General features: G+C 25.2%; 1 protein-coding gene across 2 annotated transcripts in view; it reads left to right on the top strand.

Moving 5' to 3' along the window:
- Positions 1-413: 413 nt before the first annotated feature.
- Positions 414-21,886, top strand: part of LOC107440335 (eukaryotic translation initiation factor 4 gamma 1) — a 30,515-nt gene continuing 9,042 nt past the window's right edge. Inside the window, exons 1-10 of one of the 2 annotated variants that reach the window (XM_071177893.2) lie at positions 414-487; positions 3,902-3,938; positions 5,702-5,803; positions 6,832-7,038; positions 7,754-7,879; positions 10,532-10,605; positions 12,628-12,799; positions 15,113-15,211; positions 18,979-19,108; positions 21,776-21,837. In XM_071177893.2, coding sequence (XP_071033994.2) covers positions 3,912-3,938; positions 5,702-5,803; positions 6,832-7,038; positions 7,754-7,879; positions 10,532-10,605; positions 12,628-12,799; positions 15,113-15,211; positions 18,979-19,108; positions 21,776-21,837 — 999 coding nt within the window. In that variant the 5' untranslated portion in view covers positions 414-487; positions 3,902-3,911. The other variant, XM_071177889.2, reaches the window with a different exon arrangement.

Here is a 21,886-nt window from a genome sequence, read left to right as displayed (position 1 = left end):
CATTTACAGACGTTAAATATTATTAATTTTGTGTGTACATTTTGTTCCTTTTACTTAAATTTAATTAAAGAAATTGTGATGTAGTTTCGGTTTATTATAAATAATTTTAAGTTGCTGTAGGTAATTCCGACACTGAAATAAAAAGAAATTATTTTTCCCTTTTAAATGCACACATTGCGGTTGAAAAATGATATATAGTAGAAACAAAAAATAGAGTAAATGTCACAAACTTTTTTTTTTTTTTGACATCCTATTTTTAAAATCTTAAATTTATTTTACATTTTTTAATTGTCAAAAAAACTACATTTATTGCTAATAATTTTTCATAATATTTTGTTGTCAATAGATAGCGCCAGTATTAGAAAAAGGCTGACTTGGTTCCCAAGAATGACTGATTTATTCCTCCTCACTAGAAAGCGGTTCAAATCGTTTCATCTTGCGTGGTGCGGAAAAAATAGTGCGGCGTCGATGATTTTTAAGAGCAGAAGTAAGTAGTGGGAAGTTTATGAATACTTCTGCTTAAATAGAACTTTTTAATTGTGAACTAGAAACTTGTTTAATTTTTTTTCTATATCACTTAATTGCAATTAATGACCTACTTTAATATTATTAATTTTCATAGTTTTTGTATTGTACTAAAGGTTTAATATCCACTTTTATTGATCAAAATTATTTTTCTTTTGTTTACACGCATCATATAATAGTTAGGTTTCTCACTTATGGTACGTAAGTTTTGTTTAATTTTTTATTTTGTCATTAATATTTTGTTTACTAAAATATTGGTGTTTAAGACATTTAAATTTAGTGTGGAAATTTGTGTGTTTTGGGAATAATTTTTAATTTATTAATTCTTATTTTGAGTAGGCATTCTCTTTCTTGCGTGAATTAATCATAAAATATCTATACACAATTTTTCTCTTCTTTAATTTTTAATTATTCAATGCTAAAACTTTCAAATATAACCCGAAGCAAAACTTTCATTTTTTAAGTAGATTTAAATAATAGTGATTTCTTTGCTTAAGAATATTCCTTAGAGGTATAAAATTAGGGTAAAGTAAGGGCAACAAGTAAAGGGATATTTTATTATCACTGCCAAAGTGTTTATTTCTTTGCAAATTTTTTAAAAAGATATGTTTTATTTTACTGGAAGCTTTTTTCTGGGAAAAAAGTTGATCCTCTTCTGCTTTTTTTTTTAAATGAAGTTTTTTTTAAGCCTTTGCATGAAAAATGAATTTATATTTGACATTTTGATATATTGCTAGATTATAAATTAAACTTAATATGAATTTTAAAAAAAATTGAACCTTTTATTCATAAATTAATCAGGATATATCATGGCCATGAACTGGTAAAACATTGAATCTAGGGTGACCCGGGGTAATTCATGATCACTCTGTTTCTGGGGTAAATAATGATCACCTAAGTTTTATTTAAAAAAATGATATTTTTTTAAAATTTGAGACATGGACAAGAATGCTTGTTCACTTTACTAAAGTATATCTACATTTGCTTAAAAATAGTTTTTTATTTAATCTAACAAAATAAGTATCTTTTAAATTGCTTTCTGTATTTTCCATTTCAAAGATGGGTTTCAAAATGTGCACATTTCTGCAAAGATCCCCTTCCTTCTCTTAATAATAAATATTTTGAGTTACTTTCTTTTTCTTTGATATAAAAATAGTGTAGGCTTTTGCTTAATTATTTCACATCTACTGTAAACATTATAATTGATTATAGGAAACTATATCAAATGTTGCCCCCTACAGATGGGGTAATTATTAATCACTGGGGTAATTCCTGATCATTGTCATTTCTTCTTATAAATAGTATAAAAAATAGCTAATAAATAGTCAATTGTCTTTTCTTAAATAACAGTTCATATTTATTAAGTGGAACAACTATAAAATATATTTTAACTATAATCACAAAATTTGTTTTTAACTGTAAACAAGAAAAATGTGTTCTGATATGCACCATTTCTAGCTTGTCTTACCTTGCTTCTATCTTAAATTTATGTGTGTACATTGTTAGAATAATTTTTAAGTTGATAAATTAACCTAATATAAATATGGTGAGAAATTATAAGCTTAAAAAGGATACTAAGCTTCTAGAAAGCAAAAATAGTGAATTTCTTTTAATGATTGAAAATGAAAATTTCAGGGTGAGAGCTGATGCCAGAGCTGAAGTGTTAATCTTTATTCCTGATTTAAATAAACAGTTTTATTAGCTGCTTTTATTTATTATTGCTTATTATTTTTAAACAGCCCATTTACTATAAAAACTGGTGATCAGTAATTACCCCAGAAATGATCAGGATTTACCCCAGAATTGATCAAGAGAAGGGGTAATTCCTGATCACTAAAAATTTGTTTGAAAATCTAATTAGAATTTAAAAGATTTTAAAAGAAGGTAGCATAGGACTCATCTCATATTGCCTCAAATTTCCAGAAAATATTAAAATTCTATCTTGAATATTTTTTTCACAAAATTGATGTTTGCATTTTTTGATCAGGAATTACCCCAGGTCACCCTACCTTTTAGTTTATTTACATTTGAATTCTCTTAAACCTTTCTGTGGCTGCTTCATTTTTTTCTTTATTGTGAGAGTTTACTCAGTGAATGATGATCATTGTCTGATGATGAGCAAGAATAATACCTTTCTTTAACTCATAAACAGTTTTCAATTGGTTCAGACTGGAATTTGTTATCTTAATGCTTTATATATGGTTGAAAATTCTAAGTAATCTGACAAGAAAAAGAGTGACTTAACATTCGTTTTAAAACATATGTTTTTCAAAAGTCCGATTTCTTGGTTACTGATGTTACACTTTGATAGGTTTTTTTAAACTTTTTTTAGTGATAAGTATTAATAATTTCTTTTAAAAATTATATGAGATGTATTCAATAGCCTAATATTAGTATGCATTTAAGAAAAAGGGATGGTAATTATGGGTTGTTTTTCACTTACTTAATTTTATTATACATTAAAAAAAAAGGAAAATTATAAATGTATTATTTGGAATAAAAATATAAAATATGACTTATATTAACACAGAAAGGACGTAGTGTGAAGCATATTTTTAATTTGAAATTCTTCCGTAAGCAATAATGGGATTATTTTTTAAATTTATTTTTAAAAAAACTTCAAGTTAATGGGAGACAGTAAGAGTAAACATAGAATGGCATATTAAAATTGACAAAGTGTGAAAAAGCTCTTGTGACTTGTGTTACAATTTTTATGTGTCTGATATTACAAATACAAAGTATATTAAAATTTTAATTACCTTTTATTATTATTATTAATACAAAATGCTTAAAAACTACAATTTTTGATTTTATCTCTAAAATAGTAAAAAGAAAAAAAATGAGGAATTTTTTTTTGTGAAGAGATGCTATTAAATATTTATTTGTTTGTTATGTTGTTTTTGTATCATGTAATTGCTCAAAAAATTTGATTTTATAAAACAGCAATAATTATTTTAATGAAGGATAACTTTAAATTGTTTAGGCCCAAAAAATAGTTTCTATTCCTGCAAATTTGATTTTAGACAGTGGCTGATTTTATTAGCGGCTGTCACTTTACTTTAAGTTAAGTATAAAACTATCAACTAAGAATAGAACTTTTTAATATGTTAAGTTAGTAAAAGTACTTTTTAAAAAACAGCATATTAATTAAATTGTTTACCAAATTTTATGATACATTAATGTAACAGAAAGTCATTAAATAAAATCTTAGTATTATATAACAACTGATTGAGTGGATTGTAGAAATTTATTGCATTAAAATATGACTTAGAAATGTTTTGTAATAAAATCTCTTTTTGTTATCGTAGTAATTTATAAGGATTAATATAATTGTTTTTATTTTTATTTTCATCTGTATTCTATTTCTTCTTCACAGGTTGCCTAAAATGTCTGGAATTGTAAATGGATCAAAGGTAGAGGAATTGTTTTTTGTTAACTCTTTCTTATGAGTTTTATATCTTGCTTATGAGTTTTATATTGCTTATGAGTTTTGCTTATGAGTTTTATATTGCTTAAAGAGATTCAAAACCTTATGTTCCTTTTGTCTTTAAGATAATATCATGAAGAAAATTAAATAATTTATTTCTTCTTTCATTATTGTAAAAATATTAAGTTGTTATTTTAAAAATAATTCTTAGATCAAAATTACACTTAATTTTAATTTTAGTTTTCATTTTGAAAATTCTGTAGGAGTTTTGATGTCATGGAAAAAAATGTGAACGTGATATATTTTTTGAGAATAATGAAGAAAAAAAAAATCGCAGCAATGTTTTGAAAGCTTTTTTTTCCTTTTAAATTATTTGCTTTTAAAAAAATGTCTGAGACAATTTGTTGGAGAATTAAATGAATGGTGCCTTATATCTTGATAGGCACCATTTATTTAATTCTCATTATATTGCAAATGAATCTTTTTAAAAAACAGCTTAATGATAGTTTTTGAATAGTTAAATATTCATTATTTTTTAGAATTTTACTCTAAAGTGGAATACTATCATAATTCTTCTTAGCCTGCTAGTAGTTTGTTAGTATGTACTTGACTGTATTAGTTATTCATGCAGAGTAGAGTATTATTTTAATTTATTATTTTCACTGATTTCATATCAATATAACTTCAACCTCTAATGTATTTTAAGAGCTATTTTTAATATTGCGAATGGCATTGCTTTAAATAGCCTCTTTAACATTTTTTTAAAAATAATACTCTAAATTTAAAATTAAATTTAGGTCTTAACTGGCTTTCCGAAGGTGTGCATATTTGATCAAATGCTTTTATATGTTATTTTAGATTTTTGAACTATTAGGTTGCTTTTTATTTTATATACTGGATTTTGATTATTTTTTGTCTTCAACACTACAGTTTGTTATTTGTCAGGGAATCCATCTGTTATTGGAATCCATTATCAGAAATAGTAGACTTCAACGTGTTACTCGAATGTTGTTTTAAATTTTTTCTGCTTTGTCTGGCCGTCTGATACATGGTCTGCCCTTCTGCCTTTTGATTTTTTTTTTAATTCTAATTTCCACATTTAATTCCATATAGATTTATATATTTTGCTAAAATTTTTTACAGATTTATCTTGGCTTTAATTTTAAGTATTATAATTTAAAAAGGATTTCTTATTGTATGTTAGCCTTTGTTTGTTATAGATAGTTCAGGGGTCTGTCTAGGCCAAATTTACTACCGTTTAGCGGTACCTTCACAAATTCAACTTTAGGAAAATCAGTAGTTTCACAAAATACTTTTGTTAAAATTTTATTTTTGTATCCCGTAAGAAATAATAAATCCATATTTTTGTGTTGATTTTTTAATACCATTTTTAATTTTCACAAATTATGTCTAAATTTTCACAAAAAGTACCTCTCAGAAAAACTTAGACAGACCCCTGTAGTTTATTATAAATTTAAAGTTTAATATTGTTACATTTAGTTACAATTGAGTTGAGATATTTTAAGATAACATTATTAAATTATTTACTATATCATTAAAATAAGATTATTAGATTATATTTAAAAAATATATAGTAAATAATGTAATTAATTGTTTCCAAAAGAATTTTTTTAGATCATATAAAAAAATTTTTGCATAAATTATTGTGGTGAAATATTATTGCACTACTTTAGTGTGTATGTTATTGTTTTTTAAGAAGTATAAAGTATTGAATTACTGTTATAACAGGTACTTGATTTTACTGAAGATATAAAGCTCCATGAAGCAGAGGAACCATGGAAACCATCTTTTAAATTAAAACGATCAAGTGAAGCTAATTATGGAACATCAGTATGAATTTATCTCTATATTAAAATTTTTGTTTACTAAATATTTGATTCATTTTTTTCATTTTTTATTATTGACACCTCTTTCTAATGTTTTGGGGAACTTTCATAGAATTGTATTATATTAATATTTGAAGTTTAAAAATGTATAAATTTTAACCTAATTCTTGTCATTTATCCCAACTTTTGTAACTTTCATCTGTTTAAAAAATTTTTAAAAATTAAAAACTGGATGCTATGGAAGAAACACAATATGTTATATTCACAACAGTCAGTTTAAAACTTTAAAACAATTTTTAATTTCAGAAAGTTAATAAAAATTAAAGTAAGGGTAAATAACAGAGTTATTTTAGCAAAAATTGTTTGGAATGCTTCATTTATTTATTTTTAAACTGAGATTCATGCTTTTCAAGTCAGAAATATGACGTTCATAAATGGTGGAATAACTTTTTTTTTTCAGGTAACAAATTTTTCACAATTATGTATTGCAGCAATTAAGGATGTGGGCAAATTATTTAAATTTCTGCAATCCATGTAAAATAGCGAATTATTAGGTTTATTTTAGAATTTTGTGAAATAGATAGAAATGGGCTAATCTTATGATTAGTAGATTATGACATCCATAGAGTTAAATTTTAAATATTGTTACAAAATGTGTTTTTGACATGATGTAATGTGGATAAAAAGAATAATAGCTTTTTATTGAAGGAAGGAGTAATTTATTATTAGAAAATTTGCCTATAATTGATTTTTTTTATCTCTTATTTTGGTATCTATAATACTGAATAGTAAATTATTAAATTAAAAATAATATATTTTATTAAATCTGTTGAAACGTATTAAAAGGTGATACGAAATATGTGAAAGTAAAAATTTATTTTAATTAAGCATAATCTTTTGTATAAGTTCAGCTTTCTATTTAAAAAATTCGAAAAAGTTTGAAAAAAATTTTTTTTCTTCATTTTTTTAAAAATTTTATTTGTTTTGAAAATTTTTTATAAGTATGTTTTTAATTTTTTTTTTTTTTTGTAGGTTGAAAAGAAATTAAAGTGCAATGCCTTAAGCATATTGAATAAAATTACACCTGAAAAATTTGAGTTACTTCTGAAACAACTGGAAAAATTGGACTTTAAGGATGAACAAGCATCAAATGTTCTTATTTGTTTAATTTATGAAAAAGCTGTAAGGGAGCCTATATATAATAAAACCTATGTCAAAATGTGCAAATTCCTGGCACCAGTAAGGATAATTAATATGTTCTATGCATTATCTGTTTTATGTTTACAATAATTTACTGGATTTAATTATTTAATTCCTGTAATTTTTTTGTTAGCTTTCAATTGAAAATGCTATTAATACGAAGGAAATTCATTGTATATGCATGTTGCTTTGTAATGAATGCCCTCAAAATATATTTGCAGAATCCTTGTAAGAAATGAAGCGATGGAGTGACACATTAAAGGTTGCAAATTAATATTTAAGAAAGCAACAAATGAATACATCAAAATCTAATCACTACTGATACAGATGGCTTTGAAAGCATCAAAACCTATTTGATTGCTGTAGGAAATAGAGAGGAGTTGAAGCACCTTCACGATTCAACAGTCAATCAAACTGCTTTTTATGTTTTTTATTTCAAATTCATTTGTAAATTTATTAATGCAATTTCTATTGTAGAAATTGCATTCTACGTAATACTGTTTTACTGAATTGCATATCTTAAAATTTATTGTTTTGCTAAACAGAATTAATCTAGTTTAAAATTTGTATTAAATTAATAATACATTTTTCAGTACTTAATATTTCAGTTGAATTAATTTATCTAATTAGAATATTAAAAGCCCATTTAAAATTTTGTATTGCAATTACCCACTTAATTAAATTAGTATGACTCTTCTAATTTGTTAATTATTTCAGAATTTAAAAAAGTTTGTTTTTTATGCTTTTTTTTCAGATTAAAATTTCTTCATCAAATTTCATAGCAATGGACTTTCATTCTTTATTTGTACGAAAATGCCTCAAAGAATTTGAAAACGCTTTGCAGGATCAAAGAAAATTTACAGACAGTTTGGATTCTTATGTAAGTGTTATTATACTTATGATCAAATGCTGTATTATCATCCAGCCATTTACATCTTTTATCATTCAGACAATCTTTAGACTGAACAGTCCTTAGAATTTTTGGCAGGTGCAAAGCATTTTTTAAAAAGCTCTTAAACGTGCTTATTTTTTATTAAGTTTGTAAAATGTGCTTAATTTTATTTTTGTAAAGTAAAAGTTCTGTTCTCTCCTATGATGATTGTCATCATAAATTATTTAAAAAGTGTGGGTTCCACAGTGGTGTCATTTAATCACAATCATTTTTGATGTACTGACACCCGAATATCGTTCAGAAGCGACAATCATTTTGCGTGTTGGATGAACTGCTTGCAGGTTAACATGGGCATACACTGAGCCCGATTCATCAAAAAAGATTCCTTTACTCACACATACAACTTGCTACATCTTGGGAGAGACTCCAGAGTTTAGGTTTATCTTATACTTATGAAATCTAACTAAAAATCTCTCAATTACATTTGAATTAATTTTTATATGTTTTTTTTTAAAAATTTTATATCTATGCAAGATTCAAGAAAAACTAAGCAGATTATTTTCTTAAAGTCAAATCTCTGATGAAATAAATTATTGTTTTATTCTTTTAAAAAAAAATATTATAAATTTGGTGCTTTATATTTTGAACTGAAATAATTAAAAAGATTGTATAATTATTACAAGCTATTCACAGGAAAAAATGATCTTAATTGTTTTCATATAAACTATATACTTTCAAAAATTTGTAAAGACAAAGGCTTAATTTGTCAGTTAGATATCAAATGAAGAATAAATTAATTATCTTTTAAACTTCTGTGATTTCAGAATTTTTGTTATTGTTTATTTTTTTATTTTATCAATTTCAAAATCTAGCTGAAGCAAGCCAGTCATTGGCGAATTTTTTTAATTCCGAAATGAGAACAGAAAAATCAGGAATTAATAGTTTCAATTAATAGTTATTATAATGCTTTTTTAAATTTATTGTTTTTTTTTTGTCAAAGAAAATAGTAACTTCGTTAAGTCATAAAAATTTTTGGATTAGTCATGGAAAGTAATGAAAAGTCATGAATTTGAAAATCTAAAATGTAGCAGATACCCTGTAAATAAGATCAGACGAAATGTCTCTTGAGTTAAATCAGACTCAACTGAATCTCAGACTTGACTAAATTACAAATCAGACTCATGCGGTGTTAGGTGCATGTCCAATGAGAAAGAGAATCCAAAGAGAATTTATTCTAAAAATTTTTTCATCTTTGTTGAAAACCACAAACTTTTTAAAAACAGGACTTTTTTTTGCTTTAAAAAAATGTTTGAAAAGAAGTCATAATTTTTTACTTTCACTTCTTCCTACAAAATTGTTGATTTTCCAATTAAATTGTTTCATGTGTTTTATCTCTGTCAATACAGCAGATTAGGAGAAAAGATTTTATTCAAACTTAATAAAAACAGATGTACTGTAATTTACAAATATTTTTTTCAAAATGAAAATATTACTTTATTCAGGATTTTAAATTATTTTTTAAACTAAAAGTTAGTTTTTTTTTAGGTATTTAGGTAGTTAATGAAAAACAGTCGAGTTTAATAGTTTTTATAATATTTTAAAATGCTGGGAACTATCAACTCAAGAGTTTGATTTGTTAGTGATATTAATGTATGGGATATGGTACGTAATATTGTGTAACATAACCTTTTAATATGTCTAAGCGATAAAGATTTTTTCTTGATAATTAGGTATAAGGTTTTAATATTTTTTAGGTTTATCCATATTTTTTGTTTTTCAATATTATCCTTGTGTTTCCTAACTTAGGTATTTCATCGCTGCATGTTATTTTTTATAATCGTTGTTCTAGATAATCAGGGAATTTCATACTTATTTGCTAGCTGTGTACTAAACAAAGCTTAACATGACAAATTTCTTCAAACTTTGTCATAAATGTATCAGCAGTGCGCCTGCTGATTATTTACTCAATCCTGTTCTTTTTTTTTTTTTAAATATTTTTGTTGCATTTATTTCACACTTATAAAATGATAGTTATAGAAATTTTCATAATGATTGTAAACTACACAGCTTAATGATTGCTAGTGCATAACTTAATAGGATGATCAATTGTATATAGTTTTTCTGAATTATTTTTTTATACAAAGAATTCTATTCTTTTGGAAAAATTTAATCTTGTCTCTTTGTAAAAAAAAAAGAAGCACTAGCTACTTTAGCTCAATAAATGTAGGTTTAACATTCATTCTTGCTTTATCCATAATATATACACTTAATCAATCTATGTTGTTGTGTATATTTTATAAAAATTGTTCTCTGGTTACTTTTCCTTATTGACTTAGAGTTTGAATGCTTCTTAATATTAATTATTAAACTATTTATTATTATTATTTATATTCATGTTTTAATTTTCTTTATATAATCAAAAGTTGTAAAATTTTTTTCAAGTAATTATTTTCCCACTGATAAAATTTTTTTTTTATGATGTTCAAAAAGGTATTCACATAATTTGTATTTTAAAAACATTACTTTTAATACTGTTTTGGTTAGCTGTGAATGTCTCATTCTGCCTATTGGAAAAGATGTACTGTAATAATTTTATTAGAAAAAAGTATTTTACACTGTGCCATATTTATTTCATATTAGGATCTGGAAAAGCTTAAGGAAGAAATGTGGGAAGAGCAGTATAAAATCAAGTTTAGGCTTTTAGGAAATGTTAAGTAAGGGTAACAAAACCTTGTTTTAATTAATCTTATAATTTTAAAATATATTTCATAAAATAAAGTTTTATTTTTTCCAATTAGACAACAATATAAAATTAGATTGCCTGAATTTGAGAAATCGTGATAATGGACTATTTCTAAGTAATTCTATATTATTTCTATTGTTTTCTTTGAACTAGATATAACTGCCTAACACCTTAAACTTGTTATCACTACTTTCTAATTTAGGCACTCTAAGCATAAGGTCACATAATGGTTGGAAAATTTTTTTTGGTGTGTTTTTAACTACAAAGCTTTTTAATTTATCAAAGTATCTTTTCTAATTTATTTGTTGATTGATGTAGATTGTTTAAATATTTTTTGCGAATAATACTGAAATACTTCTTATTTATATTTTATAGATATAGTGTTGTTAATGTCATTTTTTTAGTGGATTAATAATAGTTACATTCATATGTTTCCATTAATATATAATAATGAAAGGATGCTTGCTCGTGCAAAAGTTTCATACGGATATATTTTGTATCTTACATGCAAGATTGCCAAGGCGTGTAAATTTGTTGAGCTTTTTTAAAAGTAATGATTTTATCTGTTGAGCACTGTTGTGGTACATTTTTTTCAATCTGTAATTTGCACTATATTTCTTTGCTAAAATTATTCATAGTTAGACAACCCAATTCTTTGAATGCCCTTTTACAGCAAAGCATTACTGAGACACATAATTGGAATATCATTAGACATGGGGCTGTTCAAATATTATGTAAAAACTTAGCCGGGAGAGCCCCCTCCTCCCATAATGTAACTATAATTGAGATTTGCTTATTTTTGTTGCCAAGAGAGATTCCAAAATCACCAAAAATGTAATATTTGAATGGTCCCTAGGTGAATCACTAGAGCAATGTGGTTGAGACACAGGTGTTTTTGATTCAGATCAGAGTTCCGTCTAAAACCTATTAAGCCTCTGATAGATGAGTACCAGCTGTTACACAGTGCTGACCATATTGCTGCAATCATGCAGTTAATCTCAAATTTGTGAACTTTAAATTAAAATGTGAACTTTTAAACTTAAAAAAATAGTTATCAAATATTTATTTTTTAAATTTATAAGCATGTGCAGTGCCAGTCACCTATTAAAATCACGTTTCTTCTAAGAACAATTGATTTTATAAAGTAACTGATTTTATAAAGCGTAATCTCGTTACTTAGGAAAATAATCTTAAAAGTTTAAACTTTACAAAGACGCTGGAAGCTAATTTGAATACTACATTTGCATTTTACCTTCGGTATTTTAATTTAAGCTGAACTACATTTTTTTAATTTACAAAAGGGTTTTGATTTTTTAGCTTATATATTTGCTTAGCACAATTTAAAATTAAAAATTTGACATGGTTTTAAAGTTTATAAAATTACTTTTTAACTTTCAATATTTCCTTTTCTTTGTTGTAAAGTTCATTTTAAAATATCAATCGTTTTTCTGGCATCTATAGAATATAGATTTATCTTATTAAATGAGGGATGATTATTGATGTTAAATGATGATAGCCATTTTATAACTTTTCTTAATTCATAAAAAAAATTTCATTTGAATTTCTTTATACTTTCTGTTTCTTAATTTTTTAACTCTCACCCTTCAATTTCCCTAAAAAATGTAATTTACACCTGCAATTTTGTTCTTTTGGGCACAATAAAATTCATTATTTATATGCTTTCAAAACTTGAGAAAAATTGAAATAAACAGTGTTTCTAATTATTTTAAACATAGATGCCCTACAAAAATTTGATTTTATAAAACAATTATGATTTCATGAAAAGATGATATTAGCATGTTTTGAAATTAGGATTCCGTTCTTTAAGATTTAATTTTAAAATGAAGTTGATTTTATAATCCAGTGATTATATTAGTATCAATTACTGTATAATGATTTATTAGAAGTTTTCATCGTATTTGCTTTCATCCTATTTGTTTCATATTATTTGAATGCTTCTAAAACTGTATGTTTTTGTGTTATTTTCCTTTAGGCTTTTAGGAGAACTTTTTAACCAAAATATGTTACTTGAGTCAGATGTGCAAAATTGTCTTAAAAGGTTGTGCAGTGAGGGGAGTGAGGTATTGCTGGAAGCTTTATGTCTTATGTTGAAAACAGTTGGGAAAAAACTGCTTAAATGCAATAACGCAGTTTATATTAGTGAAGTAAGTACTTGTATATTGTATTTTTTCATAAAGTTCTACTTGTGTATGTTAATTTTTTTTTTTTTTTACATACTGCCAATCCCTGTGGCAGAATTTTTTTGGTCTTTCTTTGGCAAACTTCCCTAGTATTAATATTTTTCTTTAAGATACTTTTAATTATAACAATTACTAATTCAAAATAACAGAAATGTTGTGTTTACAGTATAGAATAAAAATCTATAAAATTTTTTATTGTAAAAGTAATATTTTTTTAATTTTAACATTGTAGGCACTCTCTTGCATTTTGTAGGTGGAAAAATGTACTAATTATTTCCTCTTTCAAATTTTGTAAATTATTACAAATATTAAAATTCATGAATAAATGAAACGATAAAAAATTGAAATTTGTACTTAAATTAAAAATCGGGAAATCCATGCAGTAATTCCATAATAAAGATCAATGACAAAATCACGCGAATGGGACTCTTTAAAAGAAAAGATACTGAAATAAGTTTGTGTAAAACATGGTGTACTTTAAAGGGAAAAAAATGAAAGAAGGGACATAATATCTAATGGGAACTATCTTTTAAACTTTTGCGATTTCTGAATTTCTCATTTTATATTAATTTTAAATTCTGGCTGAAGCCAGTCATTACGGACTTTTTTTAAAATCCCAAATAAGAATAGAAAAATCACAATTATTTTTTTCCTCTCTGATGTGCAAAAAAAGACATCTTTGAAAAAAAATTCTGCAGAAAAAGAAAGAAAAAAAATTTCAAAAAATTATGCAGAAAGGAAAACCAAAATTTTTTCCTTTCCAAATGAAAAATCTTTCAGCAAAAACTCTGTAACGTTCTATGACAATGTCGCCGTGTCACTGCAATTCTGCCACAAGGCTGCTAATTCATGATAATGTGATAGGACCACAAGCATTGACTTATTGTTAGTTTTGGTTTTTAACTTTAAAATAATGACAATAGTCTTCTTGGTAGTGAATTCATTGCTTAAGTAGTGGATTCATTGCTTCTGCGACAATATCGCCATGTCATCGCAATTCTGCCACAGGGCTGCTAATTCATGATAATGTGATAGGACCACAAGCATTGACTTATTGTTAGTTTTGGTTTTTAACTTTAAAATAATTACTAGTCTTCTTGGTAGTGGATTCATTGTTTATGTTTATTTTCTCCTTTGTTTCTTAAAATTATATTCTTCACCTTTTTTTATATCTTTTTTTTTCATGATTGAGTTTCTATCAACATTTTTAATGAGTTAAATTTTTACTTCCGAAATAAGAGTTTTTTACTTTCACTTTTAAATCTTTATTTATAAAATTTTTTTTCATACAATTTGTAACAGAGAGTGAGAGAAACACAACTACTAACCTGAACTTTATGGGAATAAAATGAATAAAATAAATTTGAATGCATACATCTGCATTAAATCCTTTAATTTCCCAGTTACAATGTAATACAGGGCATTATTGAGTCTGGCAATGCAAATTACATAAATAGAGCAAAGCAACTGGTTGTTTTTGTTACAGTAGAGGAATTGAGAAATTAAATTTTTACTATGAATGTTCTTTCCCTTTTGATAAAAAAATTAAATGTTAATTAAAATGTTTCTAATAATATGTTTCTCTTTTTCTTGTAATTCTAAGTGTGATTTTATTTCTATTTGCTTCAATTTTCCAGATTCAATAAAAAAAAAAATTTCCATTGTAGATTGCATGAATATTATAAAATTAACAGATTTTGTTTTTCATAATTAACTTTAAAATATTGAAATTTAAATAAAGCAAAACCAATCAATTTGAATGATATCACTGTCATTGTACAATAAATATAGAATTTGCATTGTAGTTCGTTTGAATAGTATAAAATTAACAGGTTTTGTTTTTTATAATTAACTTTAAATTATTGAAATTTAAATGAAGCAAAACTAATCAATTTGAATGATATCACTTTCGTTGTACTATAATTGTACTGAGATAACTCATTTCTGACATATATTTAAATCTTAATAGAAGAGTTGGTTTCTGTTTTTGTTTTTCGTTTACATTATGATATAAAATATCTTCATTTGGCTTATTGTGGATCTAAGTTCCGTTGGGATAACAATGAATGTACAGCATATAATGTAAATTCCGAAATGTCATGTTGTTTCCTAAAGTGTAATTATGGTAATGTTTGTTAATTTAGTTATGGTTATTTCATTATAATTCAGTTTTTGTAAGTTTCCTTGTTTAAATTTGTTTCAGATAAACCAGCAACTGTAATATACTTCAGTTATAATAATTTTAAGTACTTTCAATTAATTAATTTGCTTTTCTAGAGAGAAGACATCTTCCAAAAAATGCAGAATATAGTTGATAAACATTTGGCTAGCACTAGAATCAGATTCATGATACTAGATGTTATTGATTTGAAAGAGGTAATTGTTTAACTGTTTGGGATATTCATATATTAATTTAAGAATCTATATTGCAAAGTCTTCTTGCTTACTCTTCTTAATTTTCAAGTGGGCTACTTAATATTTCCAGTTTTTACCTACTTTAATAAAAAATTCTCTGAATTTTTGTAGAATTTGAAAGATTTCCTCCAAAAAATGGGAAGGTACCTGAAGAAAGTTTCTGTATTTTTTTTTCTTTTTGAAGTTTAAACAAGCAATGTTACTAAATATTAGAGTGAGACTCAAATGTAAATTGAATTTAAAAAAAAATAAGATTTCTTTAGTTTGTATTAATTTTAATTCTCTCTCTTTTTTTTTATCTCTTTTGAAAATAGAATACAAATAAAAATTTTTGTTTTGGAAATTTTTTTTTAAATGTATATTAACATCCATCTAAAATTAATTAGATGTGTTTTACTATTCAAAATTGAGAATTTAAGATTATAATCAGCTCAATAAAATATTTTTGGATTCAAGTTTATGTAAATGTCAACTTCAAACTATATTACTGTTAATGCACTTTTTGAGTGTTATTTCCCTTTATTGATTATAAAAATCTCTAATATTTCTTATCTGTGAAATATAAGGAGTTCTGTATTGATACAAAAACTAAATAAAATGTCTCTCGTATTTCTATTTTTTGCATTATATTACTCACATAAACAGTTGGAAAATGTGTTTCCGTCAAAGGAAATTTATCACATTTCTGAAAGACTAGTCATTTTTAGTTCGTTATAACTATGATATTTTAATATCTTTAATTTTATTATTTAGAGGATCATTTGGAAACATTTTCAATGACATTAATTTAGTTTTATGTTTATTTTAATACAATTACTTTAAAAAACTATCAAACCTGTATTTTACATACATAAATAATGAATAAGAACTTGCTCTGGCTAGGGAAATTTGGAATAATTTATTTTTTTGATGTTTCCTTATCTAAATTTAATTTTTTATCTAATTTAATTCGATATCTAACTCACAAATGAGGTCTTTACAAAATCATGATGGTATTGAACTTGAATGAAAACAACTATGATTTTTTTCATTAATTAGTTTTTAATAATTATAAAATTATTATAAAAATTTTAGTTAGAAATATTAAGTACTTCAGTTAGAAATTGTGTTTTTAAATTGTATTAGGTGTTATTAATATATTTTATCAGAATGGTTTAAATGGTATTTATTATAAAAAAAACTGATTTAATTTTTAAAAAAAAATTGATTTAAATCAAAATATCGGCTTTTTTTTAAAATTTTAATTAAGTTATTAAGTTAAGTAAGTATTAAGTTATTAATATATTTTATCAGAACTGTTTAAATGGTATTTATTATAAAAAAACTGATTTAATTTTAAAAAAAAAATTTATTTAAATCAAAATATCGTTTTTTTTTAAAAATTTATTATTATATATTTTTTACCGATTTCAGCTATAAGTGAGAGAAGAAGCTTGCACAAGTCTATTGTTGTAATTTTTATAGAGTGGTATTTTAGTTATTCTGGATTCATCAATACCAGTGGTCACATTTTTACTAGATCAGTTTTATGTTTACTGGAACTACTTGTATATGCTGATGATGTTGATGGAATTGCTCATTTCCTTCCTGCCCTGAACGATGCATTTCTCGCCATTGGGGTGGTTGCAATACAAATGGACTTAGTCATAAATGTCGAGAAAGCAAAATAAATGTTATTCTCAAGTAACAAGAGTCCCAGACCCCTATCTTGAAATAGATTCTTATAGATTTGAAACAGTGAGGAGTTTTACTTACTTAGGATTAATTATTACTATTGAAAACAGAACGTTTCCTGAAATAAAAAATGGACTCTATTTGGCAAATAGGGCTGCCTGTGGACTGAGAAGATTTATTAAATCTAGGTTTCTTTCTAAAAAAGCAAAGTTCTAAAATTACAAAACTGGAGGAAAATTGTATTGCAATATTTGAGAGAAAGATTTTGCGTAGTATACCTGGTAGTGTAAATGAAAACAATAACTGGTGAAGGAGATTTAAAGTTGAATTGTACAAGATTTATGAACCACCTGATATTATTAAATACATAAAAATACTGTCAAACCCCGCTATAGTGAACACGGTTTATAGTGAACTCTTGGATATAGTGAAGAAAATGTTCTGTCCCGTGCCTTGCTATGCACGGATAATGTTATTTTTTGTGGATATAGTGAACCAAAAAAGTTAGGAAGTTGGATATAATGAACTTTTTTCTGTCTTCAACTGATTTTTTTTGTAATAATTTTGAAATTTCTACTTCAAAAAAAAAAAAAAAAAATACATACACCGATTTTCAAAACCATCTATAGAGAGGAATGTAGCGATAAGCATTTTTTCTTGTTTGCTTCTTTTATCTCACTTTCCCATCCCTAAACAAACAAAGCAGATGTTTCCAACCCAGGCAGACAATGCCTTTGTAAGGTGTCAGTCAGATCAATATGCATTTTATGTCAGAGGGAATGAGCAATTATTCATTATTGGTCAAGGGTTGGACACTAATATGTGTTGATAAGGCCCTCATTTCAAAAAATCCTGCAAACAAGTGTCTCAAATTTAACTATGGCGAGCAGTAATCGTAAAACGTTCTCCATTGATAATAAAATGGGCATAATCAGAAAAATTGAAAATAGATGCAATCAAGCTGATATTTTCAGGGAATATAAATTATCCAAATCTGAAGTTTGTAACATATGGAAAAATAGGCAATTAATAATTTCTGCTCATGAAAAAAATTTAGATGGCAGAAAAAAGTTGAGAAAAGCAGATCACAAGGAAGAAGCATTACTGAAGTGGTTCACCAAACGAAGTATCTAAACAAATGTCGATGAATTTGCTAAGCGATTTTATGAGACTACTTTTATGTACTCGAATGGCAGGTTAGACAGGTTTAAAAAGCGGAATAACAGAAATTCAGGAAAAATTATTTGAGAGTCGATAAATTTTTCCATATCTGATGTTGAGAATTGCTCATCAGCTAAAGATTACAAAATTTTTTTGTACGCAAGACAAAGAGTAATGGAAAATAACACATTTTTTGCTACTACATAATATTTTTCAGTCATTTATTTGAACAATGTGTGATAAAAGGGAAGAGTTTGGAAACCATTAGTTAGATTGCCTGCATAACGGATATAGTGAATTCCCAGTTATAGTGAATAGAAATTTCGGTCCCTTGAAGGTTCACTATAGCGGGGTTTGACTATAAATAGAATGAATTGGATGGCCCATGTGATTAGAATGAGTGGATAAACGAGGATATTGCTAAAAGATAGGATTACGATAGGAAAGATACAAAGATATGATTAAAAAGTTATTGCTTTTTAGACCTTCTGGAAAGCGGGTAAGGCCTCGGTTGAGTTTGTTTGATTGGGTGGAATCTGATTTTCTTGCAATTAATGAAAGGAATTGGAGATCAAAGATAAATCAGAAGGCATTATAGAGAAATTTTTAAAGGAAGGTCTTGGCCCACATTGGGTTATCTGGCCAACTATGATGAGGATGGTATTTTAGTTATAGCTTTAATTATTAGATTTATTTAACAATCAGTTTCAGTAATTTTTGTAGTAGACGATTTTTTTTCCTGTTGTATAATCTGCTGAATCAATAAACTTGTGACTATCTTTAAATATGGTGACAAATTCACATCACTGTTCTGCTTTATGTATTTTAGTGTACATTTTAATTCTAGTTGGGTTACATGTCAAAATTAATACTTTTCATTTACTCCTAAGTAGAATAACTGGATTTTAAGAAGAGAGGAAATCATTCCAAAAACAATAAAAGAAATACATAGTGAAGCTCTGCTTGAAGGAGGTGATAATGTTCAACGTAACAGAATTTCCCATAGCAAACAAAATAATACAGGTAATATTTGTTAAAATATCTTGAAAAACCTTACTAATAGTTCTATGTTGAATTCTAATAATTTTCTGTTAGACGTTAAATGATGATTTAAATTTTTTTAAATCTTAAAATATAACATACCACAAATAATAATGATAATAATAATAAAAAATGCTTACCAAAACTAGAAATTAAAAGCAAAAAAAAAAATATTTTAAATTTTTTTAAAAATAATTTGTAAGATGCTTTATATATTAATTAGTGCATTAATGTGTAATCATTAATAAATATATAAATTGTTAAAGTGTTACTAATGATACTGACTTTATATTTACTTATGTCTTTATGCTGAATTTCCTATGTATAAAACTACCTTTACATTGGCCTTTTTTTCTTACATTGTAACAGTGTTTGAATGTTAGAAAAATATTTTCTGTCGATTTATTTATTGTTATGAATTGTTCTTTAATTTTAATATATGAAGGCAAACAAATATATGCAAAGTTCCTTATATAACTTGTGTTAATATAGTTTATTTACTTATTTTTTTAAAGTAAGAAGCTATTTGAAAAACCTGTTTTTGATTTAAAAAATAGCAAAAACTGTTATACATACAGAATAGGAGATCATTAATTATTGCAAATTGTTAAAGCATAGCTGCCAATTCTACTGGATTTTGCCAGTTTCCCCTGCTGTACTGGTTTAATAAAAATTATCCTGGATTTTGTAAATTTTAGATAGTTCCCTAAAATTATATAAGTTTCATAATTTTTTTTCATTGAAATAGAATTTTTTCATAATTAATTGCTTGTTTGAATATTTAAATAAATATTACTAATACATAATAGTAATCAGTTTATTTTTGTTCAGAACTCTATTTTTAAATTAATCTTTTTAATTATCAATAATAAATTACTTGTCTATTACTATTCAAAAATTATGAGTTAACATAATAAAAAACATTTCAAATTCATTTAGTGTCAATTAGAAATGGAAAATATTATTGAGAATTTATTAACGTAATAAAATTTTTGTATTTGAGGACAATAACAATCCCTAAAATTCCCCATATATAAAATATTTAGTATATTACGCAACAGTTAACAAGAAATTTATAGTATTTTATAAAGTCTACTGGAATTTTTTTCCTTTTCATGTTGGCAGCTATATTAAAGATTCTTTTTTAGCTATGATATTATTTGCTAGACTATTAAATGATTTGTTAATAGTTAAAAATATATATATAACTGTAACTATTTAGTTATTTTTGTATTTCTTTTACAATTCATTTCTTTTTTTAAAATATGTCAAGGAAAACTCTTTTTCTATTCTTAACTATTTTTTATTGTTAATTGATTAAATAAATTATGCTGACAAAAATTGGTTATTATATAATCACTAAGCCAGTGTTGTGTTGGTCAGTCAGTTGGCCACGGGTCAACTAAATTTTGAAATAAATTGCGATTAAAATTTTACCTGCTAATGACCACTAATTACCTGCTGAGAATACTCCATGTGCTCCAAAACGTGTGCTTTCAACTTCTGATATTATTTGTTATGAAAGAATGGTATAATCATCCCTAGATCAGGTTATTTTACATTGGTTCAAAATTTCAGGAATTTCACTAAATTCGATTAATAAAGATTTCATGCAAGTTCAAATTAGTATCATATTACATTTAATATTTAAAAGTAATGAAATTCATATAATTTCATCATTATGATTATAATTATTTCAGATTTATTTTGTAATGAATAAACTTCGTTAACTAACATAAATTTTATTTTGCGTTATTGGTTAAAAACTCTAATACTAAATTTTATTAGGAGGAAAGATTTTTAATGATAATTTTAATTTTATATAAACCTGCATGGAGATGTTGTGGAAGTTTTTCTTCATTTTAAAAAAGAACGTTGTTGTGTTTATTGTATTCAATTTTTAAAAAAATTGCCACATGTTTTAATAAAAAGTCACTATTAAAAATGTTTCTACTGGGCACTGGCGTTAAAACTTCGTAATTTTACCCTTTACAAGGCAGTGTGTTTTTAAACAATGTTTCTGCCTCCAGTTTTTGTAATAAATTAATGATGTAGTTTTTTCCTGAGGTATTCAGATATTCAACATCTGTTTGTAGAGTTCAAAATCTCAAAAAAAAAAAAAAAAATAATAATAATAATAATTAAAAAAAAAAATTTTTAAAAATTATTTTCTTAAGTGCCATGTGTTTTTGGATAATTGATTGTGTTTATTCAGAAATTGATATAATTTTAATTTTGAACCTTTAACCTTTTTTTTTGTTGATAATTTTAATCATAATTTTAATTTTGAAGCATTTTGAAACTCCTAGCCTTGATTTTCTTTTAATTGTACTCTTAGACTAGACCTGTATTGTTTTAAAGTCACTCTTTGAAGCTTTTTATTTATTCATTTGTTTTATTTTTGCAGTGATGATTACAATTATAATTAAAACATTAATTTATTATTTTGAAAATGTTATGTGGATTGATTTCTGAAGTATTTAATTAATTTACATAGTTCCAATTATTAAAATATATGTATAGTCTTATAAGTGCATTTAAAGTTTTATCTTTTTATTAATTGTGATTGATTTAGTTGTACTTTGTTTATGTTCATTAAGTCAATTGAATTTATTATTGAATTAAGATTAAAAATTAGTTCTATTGCAGACCCGGTCGAAACAAGAAGCAAGCACCTTATAGAAGACTTCTTAGAAAACAAAGATCTTGAAGTAAACATATTTTCAATTTTGTTTCTATTTTTTGTAGCTTCATCATTCT

The sequence above is a fragment of the Parasteatoda tepidariorum genome, chromosome 2 (genome assembly GCF_982258835.1).
Source record: "Parasteatoda tepidariorum strain Cologne lab strain chromosome 2, Ptep-v5.0, whole genome shotgun sequence".
In the NCBI taxonomy this organism is placed as follows: domain Eukaryota; kingdom Metazoa; phylum Arthropoda; class Arachnida; order Araneae; family Theridiidae; genus Parasteatoda; species Parasteatoda tepidariorum.
The sequence above is the reverse complement of the archived record's forward strand: the minus strand, read 5'-3'. Positions and strand labels throughout refer to the sequence as shown.